Source organism: Ctenocephalides felis, unplaced genomic scaffold, assembly GCF_003426905.1.
Source record: "Ctenocephalides felis isolate EL2017-DRISC unplaced genomic scaffold, ASM342690v1 CF-g0.4_SCAFFOLD_01604, whole genome shotgun sequence".
Classification (NCBI taxonomy): Eukaryota; Metazoa; Arthropoda; class Insecta; order Siphonaptera; family Pulicidae; genus Ctenocephalides; species Ctenocephalides felis.
The window spans coordinates 11,291,187-11,306,078 of NW_020537758.1; the positions used below are offsets into that span (position 1 = coordinate 11,291,187).

General features: G+C 27.1%; 3 protein-coding genes across 3 annotated transcripts; 1 reads left to right on the plus strand and 2 right to left on the minus strand.

The window, feature by feature from the left end:
• Positions 1–159: 159 nt before the first annotated feature.
• On the minus strand, positions 160–2,826 carry LOC113373358 (cell death activator CIDE-A-like). The gene is made up of 2 exons (XM_026613664.1): positions 2,719–2,826; positions 160–357 (listed from the first exon to the last, which is right to left on the minus strand). The coding sequence occupies exons 1-2, from the start codon at positions 2,818–2,820 to the stop codon at positions 160–162; spliced, it is 300 nt and encodes a 99-aa protein (XP_026469449.1). The 5' UTR covers positions 2,821–2,826.
• A 203-nt stretch (positions 2,827–3,029) lies between these two features.
• Positions 3,030–4,647, plus strand: LOC113372492 (zinc finger matrin-type protein 2-like). The gene is made up of 3 exons (XM_026612829.1): positions 3,030–3,058; positions 3,186–3,583; positions 4,272–4,647. Exons 2-3 carry the CDS (start codon positions 3,230–3,232, stop codon positions 4,506–4,508), a joined length of 591 nt encoding a protein of 196 aa, XP_026468614.1. The 5' UTR covers positions 3,030–3,058; positions 3,186–3,229; the 3' UTR covers positions 4,509–4,647.
• A 2,183-nt stretch (positions 4,648–6,830) lies between these two features.
• LOC113374065 (zinc finger protein castor homolog 1-like) lies at positions 6,831–9,759 on the minus strand. The gene is made up of 3 exons (XM_026614320.1): positions 9,530–9,759; positions 9,099–9,259; positions 6,831–7,162 (listed from the first exon to the last, which is right to left on the minus strand). Exons 1-3 carry the CDS (start codon positions 9,700–9,702, stop codon positions 6,831–6,833), a joined length of 666 nt encoding a protein of 221 aa, XP_026470105.1. The 5' UTR covers positions 9,703–9,759.
• Between the last annotated feature and the right edge of the window lie 5,133 nt (positions 9,760–14,892).

Below are 14,892 nucleotides of genomic sequence, written 5' to 3' on the forward strand. Positions count from 1 at the left end.
TATTTTGCTTTATGAATAACTCAACACTTTTTCCAGCGTTCAGATAATCTTTTTGCCACACCCTGATGTTTTCCATAAGAAACTCAAAATCTAATTAAAGATTTAAAAAATCAAAGTAAGAAAACTTTATATATTATATTAAGAGTGTGAATTTTTAAATTAATAATATAAATCTATTCTTTCTACAATGTGGCAATATCTTTCCATGCCTGTTTTAATATAATCCTTTTGTTCTTTGAGTACCATCATCACAGATGTCTGTGGTTCGAGGGTTTGAAAATATTCATCACAATCGATCAAGACACCATCAGAAGTTAAATGATATGTTACGTCTTTCATCAGTTGTTTATCGGTCAACTGTAAATAAAATACATGACTTTAGTAGTCAGAAATTTCTACTAGAAAATTGATAATTTTTAAGTCTTACAGTGTTTTCGTTCATATTGCAAAGATAAGATTTGAAGTTGTACGTGAAAACAATTTTAGGGTAAATTAAATTGAAATGAGTAGTCATAGAAAATGTAGTTGATACTTGTAATACAAGAATATGTATCTTTACTCGTTTGTTTGGTACGAAATTAAAGTTATCTGGGATTAGTAAGTAAAACATTTAAATCATCCGAATATTATTATCATTATTCAATAATTGCAAAGCTGTTGAATTAATAGTGCTTCACATAATAAATTATTCAGTCGCTTTAACTCTGGTGTATTTGGTATGAAATTAAAATTATCTGTGTTATATGATGACATCAAAGAAAATTTGAATCAGAAATAAAATATTTATCGGGATATTATTATCATTATTCTCACTTATTTAGTATCAAATTAATTTTATATGAAAAATCAAAGAAAATTTGAATGTTTAACTGAATCATTTAAATGATCTGGCCATTAAAACCATTTTTCAATAATTTCGATGTGAATTCATACTGCTTCACAAAATAAATTATTCAGTGATATAAATTTTATCAAAATTCAATTGTAATTTTAGACGAAAACACAATTCAAGAGCAAAATCAGTGAAAAGTGAGTATTGAAGATTTATTTATACATAAAAAAGAATGTTGATAGTTGTAATACAAGAATAAGTAACTTTACTCGCTTATTTAATATCAAAATAAAGATATCAGGGTGATATCGTTAACATGAAAGAAAATTTGAATATTTTGTAATACATTTGAATTATCCAGGCATTATTAAGTCATTTAAAAATTAGTGAATTAATAGAACTTCACATAAAAAGTTATTCAGTCACTTTAACTCTTATATAAACTTCATTAAAATTAAATTGCAATTTCAGATGAAAACTCAATGGGCAAATGAATCAATCGAAATAAAAATTGAAAGCTTATTTATTTGTAGAAAAGAACATTATTACTTGTAATACAAGACTGTGTAACTTTACTCGCTTATTTGGTATTAAATAAAAATATATGTTAACATCAAAGAAAATTTGAATGTTTAAGTAAAACGTTTGAATTATCTGGATATTTAAGTCATAATTGTTGTTGAATTGATAGTGTTTCACATAACAAATTATTCAGTGATATAAATTTTATCAAAATTTCTTTGCAATTGCAGATGAAAACTAAATTCAAGAGCAAATTCTGTCGAAATGAATATTGAAAGTTTTTTATATGTAGAAAAGATTATTGATATTTGTAGAAAATGTAACTTTACTCCTTTATTTAGTATCAAATTGAAATTATGTGGGCTATATGTTGATATCGAAGAAAATCTGAATGCTCTAAGAAAAATATTAAAATTATCCAAACATTAAAACTATTACCTAATAATTACTAAATGATTGAATTAATAGTGCTTCACATAATAAATTATTCAGTAATACAAATTTTATTAAAATTGATTTGCAATTTCAGATGCAAACGCAATTTAAAGACAAATTCTGTCGAAATGAGCATCTAAGCGTAGAAAAGATTATCAATACTTGAAATTTTCACACTTATTTAGTATCAAATTAAAGATATCTTGACTATTCAAATCTTCTTTGATGTCAAAATTGAAGATATCTGAGTTATATGTTGATATCGTAGAAAATTTGAATGTTTTAATTATCCAAATATTAAAACAGTTATTTAATTATCACTAAATGATTGAATTCATAGTGCTTTACATAATAAATCATTCAGTGATATAAATTTTATTAAAACTCAAATGCAATTTCAGATGGAAACACAATTTGAAGACAAATTCAGTCGAAATGGACATCTAAGTGTAGAAAAGTTATCGATACTTGAAATTTAAATTAGATATCTTGATCTGATATTATAGATATCTTGAGTGTTCAAATCTTCTTTAATGTCAAAATTAAAGATCTGAGTTATATGTTGTTATCGAAGACAATTGAAAGGTTTTACGTAAAACATTAAAATTATCCGGATATAAAAACCAGTATTGAATAATTTCAAAATGATTTGATATATGGTGCTTCATATAAATCAATTGCTTAGGCTTTAATATAGATTTTTTAACTTTTAATAAAATATCAAAAATAAACTAATAAAACATTAAAAATAACATTAGCCTAACCTCTAAACAAATTTTTGATATATTGTATTTTACTATCAAGCCTCAAGCTACTTTCATGTATATTTTATAAAACCATTTGCTATATATTCAATCAAACACGTTAATTTTTGCAAAATTAAACTTTAAACTAGAAAAATAAATAAATAACTATCCTTTACCCCTTACCTTGTACTTCGTCATAACTTTGTGGTGGAATTCTTCCAAATTTCGGGCAACTACCCCGACTTTTTTGGTTCTTTCAACATTTGTCACTTTTATCACAACCATTGTTGATTTTTATGAGATATATTTCAAGAAAACTCTTGTTTTTACATAATTAAATTTAATTAAAAGTCAATCAATAAAAAATTGTGCACTTCAGCTGTCAAACTCTGCAGAGTTATGATAAGAGTGAAGTTCGTGAAAGTGAATTCAAGGTCGGCCATTCTAGGGTCGGCCATCTTGTTAAAAATAAATAATTTAATTTGACAGTTGTCAATATGGCTGCCGTGTAATAATAAACAAGGTTTGATGTAGTTCATTAATAGTTTAATTAAGTTTAAGTCATATAGTAGTTAGTATTTGATTAGTGCATGCAAAAATTGTTGGTGTTCACTTAAGTTAGGTACTAAAAGTGCTGTTACACTTTATAGGTTATATTGTCACAACAAAAGATATTTATTATCTATCCTTTACCATGTCGATGAGACCTGATGACCATCGTCGCAAATGGGACAAAGATGAATATGAAAGAATTGCTGCAGAACGTCTCCGTGATGACAGTGAAAGTGATGATGATACCTCTTCCAAAACCCCAGCCCAAAGGGAATACCTGAAACAGAGAGATTACAAAGTTGATTTAGAGAGCCGCTTGGGCAAAAGTGTTGTCATTAATAAAAGTACACCCAACTCTCAGTCGGGGGGCTATTATTGTAATGTCTGTGATTGTGTTGTTAAGGATTCGATTAACTTTCTTGATCACATAAATGGCAAGAAACATCAGAGGAATCTGGGGATGTCGATGAGGGTTGAACGGAGTACATTGGATCAGGTAATAATAGTCATATGTTATTCGTTTTGTTTGCATTATTAAAATTATCTCAGACACCTCATTTGCTTTGAATTATTGCATATTATCTAGATAATTTAAATGTTATACTTTGAGCAATCAAACTTTAGGTGTGTTTATATTTAATTATTTGCGTCTTGTTATATATCATTTACTATTGGAGTCTTATATTACTTTTCTCATACACATTATGTACTTTATTTGTTCATTTAATCAAAGAATAATATATTTATTTATGAATCTTAATTACTGGGAACTTGCAAGTAATTTAAATACAATGAAAAGTTTTATATTAATCAAAATAAAATAAAAATAAAATACAAATACAAATAAAAATATTACAAATAAAATATTAAATTCACTGTGATGATATGGAGTTTACGCCTAGAAGATCTTTTTTGATAACTGTTCACTCTTACCAATTTATCTTTGTATTACAAGACTGACAAAAGAGTTTACATTGAATGTTTAGTCTTCCATGGCTTTTTTGTTAAATTTCAAGTTAAGCTGGTGTTCTACATTTTAAAAATCATCACCTCTTTTGACGCACAATTTTTTACAACACTACAAGTTCAATTCAGGATCAATTATTAAGAAAATCAGCATCATTCCTTTATCATTATTTCTTTACATGGGAAAAATTATTAAGAAATTCAGTGTCCTTTATCAGGTGAAAGCGAGGTTTCAGACAAACAAGAAAAAAATGGAAGAGAAGCAGAAAGACGTAGAGTTAGAAGTTCGGATACGTGAAGCCCAAGAAGAAGAAGAACGACAGAAGGAGTACAGGAGGCTAAAACGAAGGGAACGGAAAAGAAAACTTGAAGAAGCTGAAGAAGAAGTCGGTGAAGGTCAGGAAGAACTTGCTTCGATCATGGGTTTTTCAGGTTTTGGAGGTTCAAAGAAGTAAAGAAATATATTAGTTTAAAGTAAAATTGTGCATAAATAAACGTATTTTAAGGAATTGGTTTTACATTTGATATACATAGCAAGTGTGTTTTAAGTTAAATGAAAGTACAAAAGTATGTGAGCCCAAATAATAAAATAAAATTAGTGACTACTTCTATTAAAACTTATTTTTAAAATTTTATTGGAGTTATAAAAATATATATCATGCTACAAGAGGAGCAAATAAATATACCAGCCGGGTATTTTTACCATTTTAAATATTACTAACTTTAAATTTGCTGGTGGTTTTTGTTTGGATAGACAATTGATTTAGTGTTCAGTTTTTCATTTAGCCTACGTATTGGAATATAGGACATTTTTTTACATTTCTTAAAATGTCTTGAAATTTTAATTCGGAACATTTTAATTTGTGTACATTAGTAAAAACTAGATAAAATTTACTAAAATCTAGTGATAATTATAGTACACACTTACATAATAAATTTTTGAATAAAATTGTCTGGGACATTTTTTATGCAAGAAGTGAATTTGAAACATTTGTTTGATTACCTTAGAAATTTTGCCCCAATTCGTTTTATATATAACAGTAAAAACTAGATAAAATTTACTAAAATCTAGTAAAAACTGTTTTATACATTTGGATATTAAAATTCCGAAAAATTCGTAGTTGAAATGCGGACTTCGGTATTTCTATATATAGCAAGGGATTTAGTACAGTTTTTACTTTTTTTTTTTTTCAAATAACTTTTAATTTTCTTCTCGGACATTATAATTTGTTTACATTAGTAAAAACTAGATAAAATTGGCTAAAATCTAGTAAAAACTGTTATATACATTTGTATTTTAAAATTTCGAATAATTCTTACTTGAAACGCGGACTTTGGTATTTCTATATATTGCAAGGACTTCAGTACATTTTTTTACTTTTTTTTTTTCAAATAACTTTTAATTTCCTTTTGGACATTATAATTCATTTAATTAGTAGATAAAATTTCATAAAATCTAGTGATAACTATTATTCACACTTGGATATGAAAATTTTGATTAAAATGATTTGTGATAGTGTTAAAGAGGCACTTATATATTTCGTATACATTCTTATATAACATTCTTGTTTAATTCTGTCAAAATAATTTTTATAATTTAAACCCATTTGCTTGTCACTTTAATTAAATTTAAAATGTCCCAGAACTATTTGGCACCGTTTTATAGTGTGTTAATTTGTTTTCAAAATATTGAATAAACATTCCAATTTTCTTCAATATTATCCTATGATCCTGATAAATTTTAATATGATACCCACATTTTCACACGTCTCGTATCACATTTCAAATATCAGTAATCTTTTCTAAAAAATTTTGAATACTTATTTTAATTTTTTCATTTCAAATTTGCCCTGAAATCGTTTTTTTTGCAATATGATGAGAACTTGAAATAAGAATTCCGTCTATTCATAAATAACAATGTATTATGCATATATAAACTTTAGTTTTATAAATTCATTCAAATACAATATGTACAAAATGGCACATGATGGATACATATAATATTTTATTCATATGGCTAATTATCTTCTCAAGTGCAACAATTACTATTTATATTCATTTAAAACTAATAATATATTGTGCATTTCGCATTTACTATATATTCTGAATAAACTTATACAAATTAATTTGATGTCTAGTAAAATTAATCACAATTGTACATTTATCAATTTCATAATAATATATTATATTTTTAAGTGAGTCTTCTAGCAAAATATAAGTCTTATGGTAATTGTATATTTAATGCATAGCTCAATTCTTATATACATGCAATATATTAAATATTTCTAAACTAAATTATATCTTATATATTATTTGGCAGATAAATTCTTAAACTATATTTATTATGATGTTCAAGATTTTTTTGGGAATGACTATCAAAAATATTACAATATAAATATTACTGTGTCATTTAATACTTAATAATATTTTCCCACTTTATTATAAATAATGTTCGTATATAAAAATACTTTTTTATTATATATTTTTCAAAAAAGCACTTTTGCCTATACACGTTATTTGTGTTTATCACTATAATTGATATCTTTGAATATAAAAAAGTTACAAATTTATTAAGTATATAGATATCAATATTTCATTACCAAGGCATTTCATAAATACTTTCAGTATATATTTTTAGTTGTTTCAAAAACACCATTAAAAATCATTTAGAATACTTTTTAGAATTCATTGACTTAAATATATGTACAAGGGGTATAAAAATAAATATTTCATATTAAATAGTACTATAAAAAATAATTTTCATCTATACTACATGTTTATTCCATGTGTCTAAATTTATGTGCAGACATTTGCGCCAGGCCCAAAACTGCATAATTGCACACCAGACAATGGTAATGTGTTTGTTTCATATTATGAACGCAACTGCCCGATTCGGCCCTGGTCGAACCTTCATTTGGAGATCCATCAGAATTTTCATTTCCACCTGCACCTCGTGTGCAATCCATTCCTGGTGTGAATTTTTCGAAACCTGCACTTTTTATTTGATTCATCTTATTATGTTGACGTCTATGAGCAACTACTTTGTTTGTATCGGAACATATGAAGTCGCAGATTTGGCAATGGAAGTGGGATGACTTGTTATTTGGACCTGAAATAAAATATATAGTCATTAAATGATTTTTCCTTTACAGATTCTTTTTTTTTATTTAATGGCGTTGCTAACTTTGAGCATTTAGCCACCTACTACAATACATTATATTCTATGCAATAATTTTCTATTCTATACAATTTTTTTATCTTATCCGCTATATACATTTTTCTAACAACTAAATACACTTAAATACAGTCTGAAATTTTATATTATACACTTTTAATTTAAATGACAATCAAAACGATTTAAATTATATAAAAAATCTTATTTGAAAAAAAATAAACAACATAAAATTAACGAGGAAGTTATATAACGCAGTCGAAATAGAAAAGTGCCTCTTTAATGCTATCACAACTTATTTCATTCAAAATTTCTGTATCCAAGGGTATATAAAAGTTTTTACTAGAGTTTAGTAAATTTTATCTAGTTTTTACTGATGTTTTTGAATTAAATTTTTAAACATTTTAGGAAATATAAAAAAATGTCTTACATCTATATATTGGGGTATATAGAAATACTAAAGTCCGCACTTCAACTACAAATTATTTTAAATTTTAATAACTGTATATAGTAGGTTTTAGTACATTTTAGTTAATTTTATCTAGTTTTTATTAATTTAAAAAATTTTATCCAGGATAAAAATTAAATGTTATTTGGAAAAAGTAAAAAATTGCTCTAAATTTATATAAGACAAATTATTAAAATACTAAAGTCTGCATTTCAACTACGAATTGTTCTAAATTATAGTATACGTGTATATAAAACCGTTTTCACTAAATTTTAGTAAATTTTATTTAGTTTTTTCTCAAGTTAACAAATTGCAATAAGAATAAGAATAAAAATTTTAAGTAATTTTAAAAAATGTAAAAAAATGTCCTAGATTTTTATATCCCGAATTATATGGAAATACTAAAGTCCTCTTTTCGACTGCAATTTATTCCAAATTTTATTATGCAGATGTTTGCAAGTTTACGATATTTTAATAAATTTTATCTAGTTTTTAACAATGCAAAGAAATTATAATGTACGAAACGAAAATTAAAAGTTATTCAAGTTAGAAAAGTAAAAAAATGTTCTGTAATAAAATATTGCACATGATGAAAATACTGAAATACTGAAGTCTCTGATTTCAACTACGAATTATTCAAAATTTCAATATGCAAGAGGATATCAAAGTTTTTCCCTGTTTTTAGTAAATTTTGTGTAGTTTTTACTGATGTATGAAAATTATAATGTCCCAAATGAAAATTACAAGTTATTTGAAAAAAAGTAAAAAAAAAACTCAATCCATTGTTAAAGAACTAAAGTCCGCATTTCAACTACGAATTATTCAAAATTTTAATATCCAACCAATTTTTAATATATCAATTATTTAATATCCAAGTGTTCTTAATAAGTTGTAGTTTTTACTGATATATAGAAACTATATTGTTCGAAAAGAAAATTAAAAGTTATTCGAAGAAATGTAAAAAAATTTACTAAATTCACACGTTACAAATTATAAAAATATCAAAGTCCGCATTTCAACTACGAATTGTTCAAATTTTTAGTATTGAGGTGTATATAACAGTTTTTCTTAAACTGTAGTAAATTTTATCTAGTTTGTATGCTAATATCTAAATGAAAATTAAAAGTTAATTTAGAAAATGCGGGAAAATGTCCTAAATCCGTATATTACAAATTATGAAGCTACTAAATTCATTCAACTACGCATTATTCAAAAATTTAAAATGCAAGTGTATATAACAGTTATTATTAGACTTAGTAAATTTTATCTAGCTTTTACTAATGTATAGAAATTAAAATGTTCAGAATAAAAATTTCATGTCGTTTTAGGAAACGCAAAAAATGTCCTACGGTAAAAATCTTCGACCAGTTCTCGAGACGGGTATTTTTACACGCCCCGCTTTTAGTGTTATGATATTATTATTACACTTACCGATATTTTTATTATATTCGCAATCAGCATAACCACAGCTCATATTAGCCCGGAATTGTTTAAAATCTCCACCCATTAATTTGTCTAGACGTTCATGTCTTGCAGAATGTTGAACAAACCGCGTTTTATCACAGAAACTATAACAGCAATCATTCCTAAAGAAAAAAAATAGTTAAAATTTACTGTAAAATTAGATAACTTAATCATTATTTATAAGAAATTATTCAATAAGTAAATATTGTGAATTTTATATGGAAAGGAAAAAACAACTACTGAGTTGTTTTTCCCAACATGTCAATGTAGTATACAATGTCCCTTTTCGGCGGACTATTGTAAATTCATTAAATTTACTGAATGTCCTTTACTGGACAGTTGTAAATAAAAAAAAAAATCACACAAGTTGGGTAAAAAAATTATCTGTTTACCTTATACAATGAAAGTGGCTTTGATGATTACGATATCCGCAATTCATAAAATTGCAGTCTTCGTTGAATTTGAATTTTAGGTAACCTTTAGGTACAGGTTCGTCTTTGAACATTCGGTTATTTTTTGGTTTATTGGCTGCGTGCACGTCTTGGCCTATAAGGTGTTGAACCATTGGAAAATTTGATGATATTAATTTTTGGTTCAAAATAGGCGACGATTCTACTATATTAGGTGCAGATATAGGACGAAACTCGTTAAAACTTCCATTACTAGACGTATCAGCCAATTCGCTAAACTTCCTGATTTTAATTTTCTTGAAATTTGGTGTTGTGTCCTGATTTTCGGGTTCAGGTGCAGGTCGTTTCACAGGTTGTCCATTCAAGTGTCCAATATCTAAACCTGGTGATGATTCGGGCATAAATGGAAATTCTGGTCGAATTTGTGATGGTGGATTTTGTGTCAACATTTGTTGGTTCATGAGTTGATAGTAGTTGTGCAAATAAAATTGCATTTTTTGGTAATTCAAATAATCAGCAAGGTGCTGGTCAAAAACAGGCTGTTGTTGAGATTCTGTCGGTAATTTCGGTGTTTTACAATTTTGTGTTAAATCTTCTGGTGCCACTAAGTCTTCTTTAGGACTTATATGTGGCCCATTACCATTCTGGCTTGGCACAGAATTTGGTACAGACAAATTTTGTACTTCCAGTTCTTCGCAAGGTTTTTCATCTATAACAAGTTCTGATTCACTATTATCAGGATCATCCTTTTTTACTGATAAATCTTCTGATTTTGTGTAATCTAACACTTCTTCATCAGGGTAGGTTTCTGTTGGTTCTGGTTTAGAGTGGGTTTGTTGATGCATTAGAAGATGGGTTTGGTCAACGAATGCTTGATAGCAAATATCACAGTGGTAATGATTTTTCTTTTTTAATTTGCAGCATGATTTGCAAATATCTGGAAAAATAAAAATACTTGTTAGTAGGAATAAAAACAATAAAGCATGAATAAACATGCAAAGGAAAGCTAGATTTGCTAAATTTGTGTTTTCTGGGTGTTTTTGATTATGCTGAAGCAAATGAGACCAATTTTAGGAAGAACTAGTGGTGTATGGCATCGTTGTTAAGGCAAATTGCTGGAACTTCCCGTACCGTAATGAAATATTCGAGAAATTTTAAACGTTTTCAAATATATTATTACAAATACTGTAACTTTCATTATTTTTGCTATCTTGTTATATCTATGCAAATCAAATGTAAATCATAAATCAATTTCCAGATCTCCAGAACATTAACAATCGTCATTTCATTTCAAATTCAATTTAAAAAAAAAATAGTTGCCTTTTTTACACAAAATTGAAAAAGTGCTCCCGTATAGTCACAGTCTAAACGCATATGAAAATAATTCTGTGCGACATTTTCACTTATACTGTGCTTAGCTTGGCAGCATTTTCTAACAGTCTAAACGCACTTGGGTAAATATTTGTACCAGAGTGGCGCTTAGACTATGCTTAGCCTGGGTATTTTCTTGAATTTTTAATCCAACATTAAAAAAATATTTTATGGTGAATAAAAAAAGATGTAATAATTTTTTATCTTCAAAAGCAATTGTTTTGTCCATACAAGCAGAAAGTTTTTTGAATCATTCAAATCGGATGTTTAGTTCTCTCAAAAACTGCCATTTTTTGCACATTTATCTCGGTATCTCCGAAACGGCTGGACCTGCCTTTTCGAAAAACTAATCACCACTTCTCACAGTCATTACAAATTGAAATGTTTTTAATCATTCAAATCGGATGCTCCGTTATCTCAAAAACTCCATTTCTATTTTCTACACTCTTTGTTCCGTATCTCCGAAACGGCTGGACCTGCCTTTGCCAAAAACTAATCAGCACATCTCCATATAAATTCGAATCGAATGTTTTTTTAACCATTCAAATCAGTTGATCGGTGCGCCCAAAAACGTGGACAAAAAATTATATCCTTACACACACACATAATTTTTTCTAAGGTATGCCAAAATATTCAGAAACCTCTAAGAAATGCAAAAAATTTCAATTTTTATTTTTGGACGATTACAATAACTTACCCTACGGTAAAAAAATTACACAATTGTACGTTTCACCTAAATAGCTGAGTCTCAATTCTTAATTAGTTACTCGCCTTAAGGCAAAATGCTACTCGAAACTAGTTTTTTTTATAATGTGAATGCTGAATGTTTATTAAAATTATTAAATTTACTTCAACGTGCTTAAAACATAGTTAAGTATAATGATTAATTAATAAAGAAATGCAGTAAACATTTTTAAGTGCCTTAAAGCTTATGTCATAATTTTTTTTTCAAACTTTATTTGTTTATTTTATTTAGCAATATATACATTTCATATATATCCATATCTCAGTTACTTACCATTTGATTCAGGCGGGGGCTTAAGGTCCTTATGACGCATTTTTCTAGGTACTTTTATCACTGAAAAGAAACATAAAAATATAAATATTTTGGTCCAAAAACTTAACTTTTAATTTAGAATTAATTTCTGAAAACTTACCAATTTTGCCTTCCTCGTCGCTATTTTCCTCACTATTATCAAAATCAGGAAATTGTTTGCTAATAATCAGACTTGTAAGTTTTGGTTCAGCATTCATAATCTACAAGAAAAGAATTATTTAGTAATCCATCTATAACCAACCAAATATATATATATTTCTTAATTACAATATTTATTACAACTGTTAAATAATTTAACATCTAGTAATAATAATGAAAAATAACATAAATTTAAATAAATAAGAGTACAAAGGATAGAATTTACATTGAAATGATATCCGTATTATGATGATTTAATATAAAATAAAAGCAAATAATAATAATAAAATTAAGAAATAAAATAAATAAAATTTCTGAATAATAAAAATAATACTAGAAAAACAATAAAGTGGAATTAAAACAATAAGTGACAGATAATAATAAATATAACAAAATAACAATATTAGAAATAATAAGATAATAATAATAATAATAATAATGATAATAATAACAATAATAATATTAATGTTAGCGTTTATAAATGGCTATTTATGATGATCATTTATCATCCAAATATAGTCATGATATTTCGTTCCTCTTACCTCATTATAAATTTCGTAAAATTTATTACTAGACACATTGCTTTTCAAAGTTCCTTCACTTTCCTTAGCATTGTACCCAATAAGATTATTTTCTAAAACCAAATCGTCGACTTCAAAATGACATCTATAGTGATCAAAAATATTATCAAACGTCCTAGGAATTAATTGTTGATAACGTTGCGCCGGGCAATCAGTAATCAGGCAATGTATATGTTTTACATCATTACTTATGTAACAATCCAGTACAGATCCGTTGGATTGTGGGTTACTAGTGCACCTGTCGGTGATGTGATTTTTCAAAAAATTGGTAAAAGATTCATCAGAGCCACTTGGTGGACTTTCAGGTCTCCTGATCACATTTGCTTGAATTTTATCCTCTGGGTTAATTTGTGGGCTGTAACAAGGCCTGATGCTGATATCTGGTAAAGGTGCAGGAGCATTGTCGCTAATTCTGGAACTGACACTCAAATCCGTAGGCATTACTGAAATTTCAGTACCTGTCGACAAAACGACTTTGCCAAGGGATGTCGGAGTTTTGTTTGCCCCAAAATTTAACGATGAAGCAAAAGATTCCGCAGATATATCAGCAATTTCTGGTAATTGCTGACGCCTATAACTAACTTCTTGATCCTTACGTTCGTGTTTTCTTTTATGTGAATAAAGTTGACCACTAGAATGCAGGACGTAGTTGCAATTTTCGCGTATACAGTGTATGTGATTGCAGTTTTTGGAATATTTGCAATCTTTGAAACTGCATTCTTCAGTTTTCAAGAACTTCTTAAAACCGTCCCGGTTCAATTGCTCGTCTTTTATGTGGTACGATTTGTGTTTTTCTGAGAACAAAATTTTTAAATTTAGTACAACAAATATAAAATATAGATGTTCACGAATTTTTTTAATACTTACCCATATCAGCTTTGTTTTTGAATGTGAATTGGCAATTACTTCTTCGGCAATGGAAATGTGTGGTTCGTTGGCGATAAAATATGCAATATTCTGCGTTGCATTCTTCGGTTGCACGATATCTTTGAAATCTGGAAAAGGAAAAAAATCTCAATTTTTTACTAATCCATACGTATATAAAAAAAATTAAGTGTCTATTTGTATTATTAAAATAGGTGTTTTTTAACGTGCATATGGATATAAATAGGTAGAGGCTGTTCTAAGCAAAAAAGAATTTTGAATACACATCTCAATATTGTAATAAAAAATCTTATTGATAAATTACTTAACTTTTTGATATTTTAAGCGAACAATACTTAAATATAAAAAACTATTTCATTGTTCAAAAGAACAAAACTTGTTGTTCTACAATCGGTGACCCCGACGTGATTATCAAAATTTCTATCTGTCTGCCTGTTTGAACTAATCTCCAAAAACAGCTGGACCGATTTTAATGAAACTTTCTTAGAAGGTAGGTGACATAAGTGGAATTAACTTAGAGTACTTTTATTTTAGAAGAAAGGTATCTTATGTTATCTTATGTTAACTTTTCTTATCTAGTTAAACTCGAGTTTTTTTAAGGGCTGGAATTTAAAATAATAATTATTTTGGTTTTTGCATTTTATCTCTTCTTATCCAAAAAGGGAGTCCAAAAATCTTTAAAAATCGATCACGTGATTACTGTATTTTAAAAAGTTAATTATTTTGGTTTTTGCATTTTATTTCTTCATATCATAATTCAAAATATTTTAATAATCTCATATACATTCTTATATGTCATAAATCTCACTTAAATTTAATTCAAACTATTTTATTCAATTTTTATGGTTGTTCTAACATTTTAGCAATTAATATAAATTACATTAAATTAAATACATTACATTACATTAAAATTGATAAATTATTTAAAGGTTTTTTGAGTTATTAACATTGATAGTTGTTTTATCTCAAAATAAATATCCATACGGTGCATTTTTCATTTAGAAAAGCCCAAAATAGATAATTCTGGGTCTTACTGAAGCTTTTTTTTTATCGGATGTTGATGCAACTTGCCTAAAGGCAAAATGATACTAACAACTGAAGTTTTTATCATATTATACTTGTGGATGTTTAGCATTAGATAATTTAACTAGATTACAAATTGGAAACACATATTTTTAATTTTTGCTTATGTTATAAAATCATATTTTTCATCTACATAGTCTACGGGAATACGTTAGATGAATTCTTACACCAAGGTGTATAAAATAAAAATTTTCAATGAGGCAAATACAGAATAGTGAAAATAAATTAAA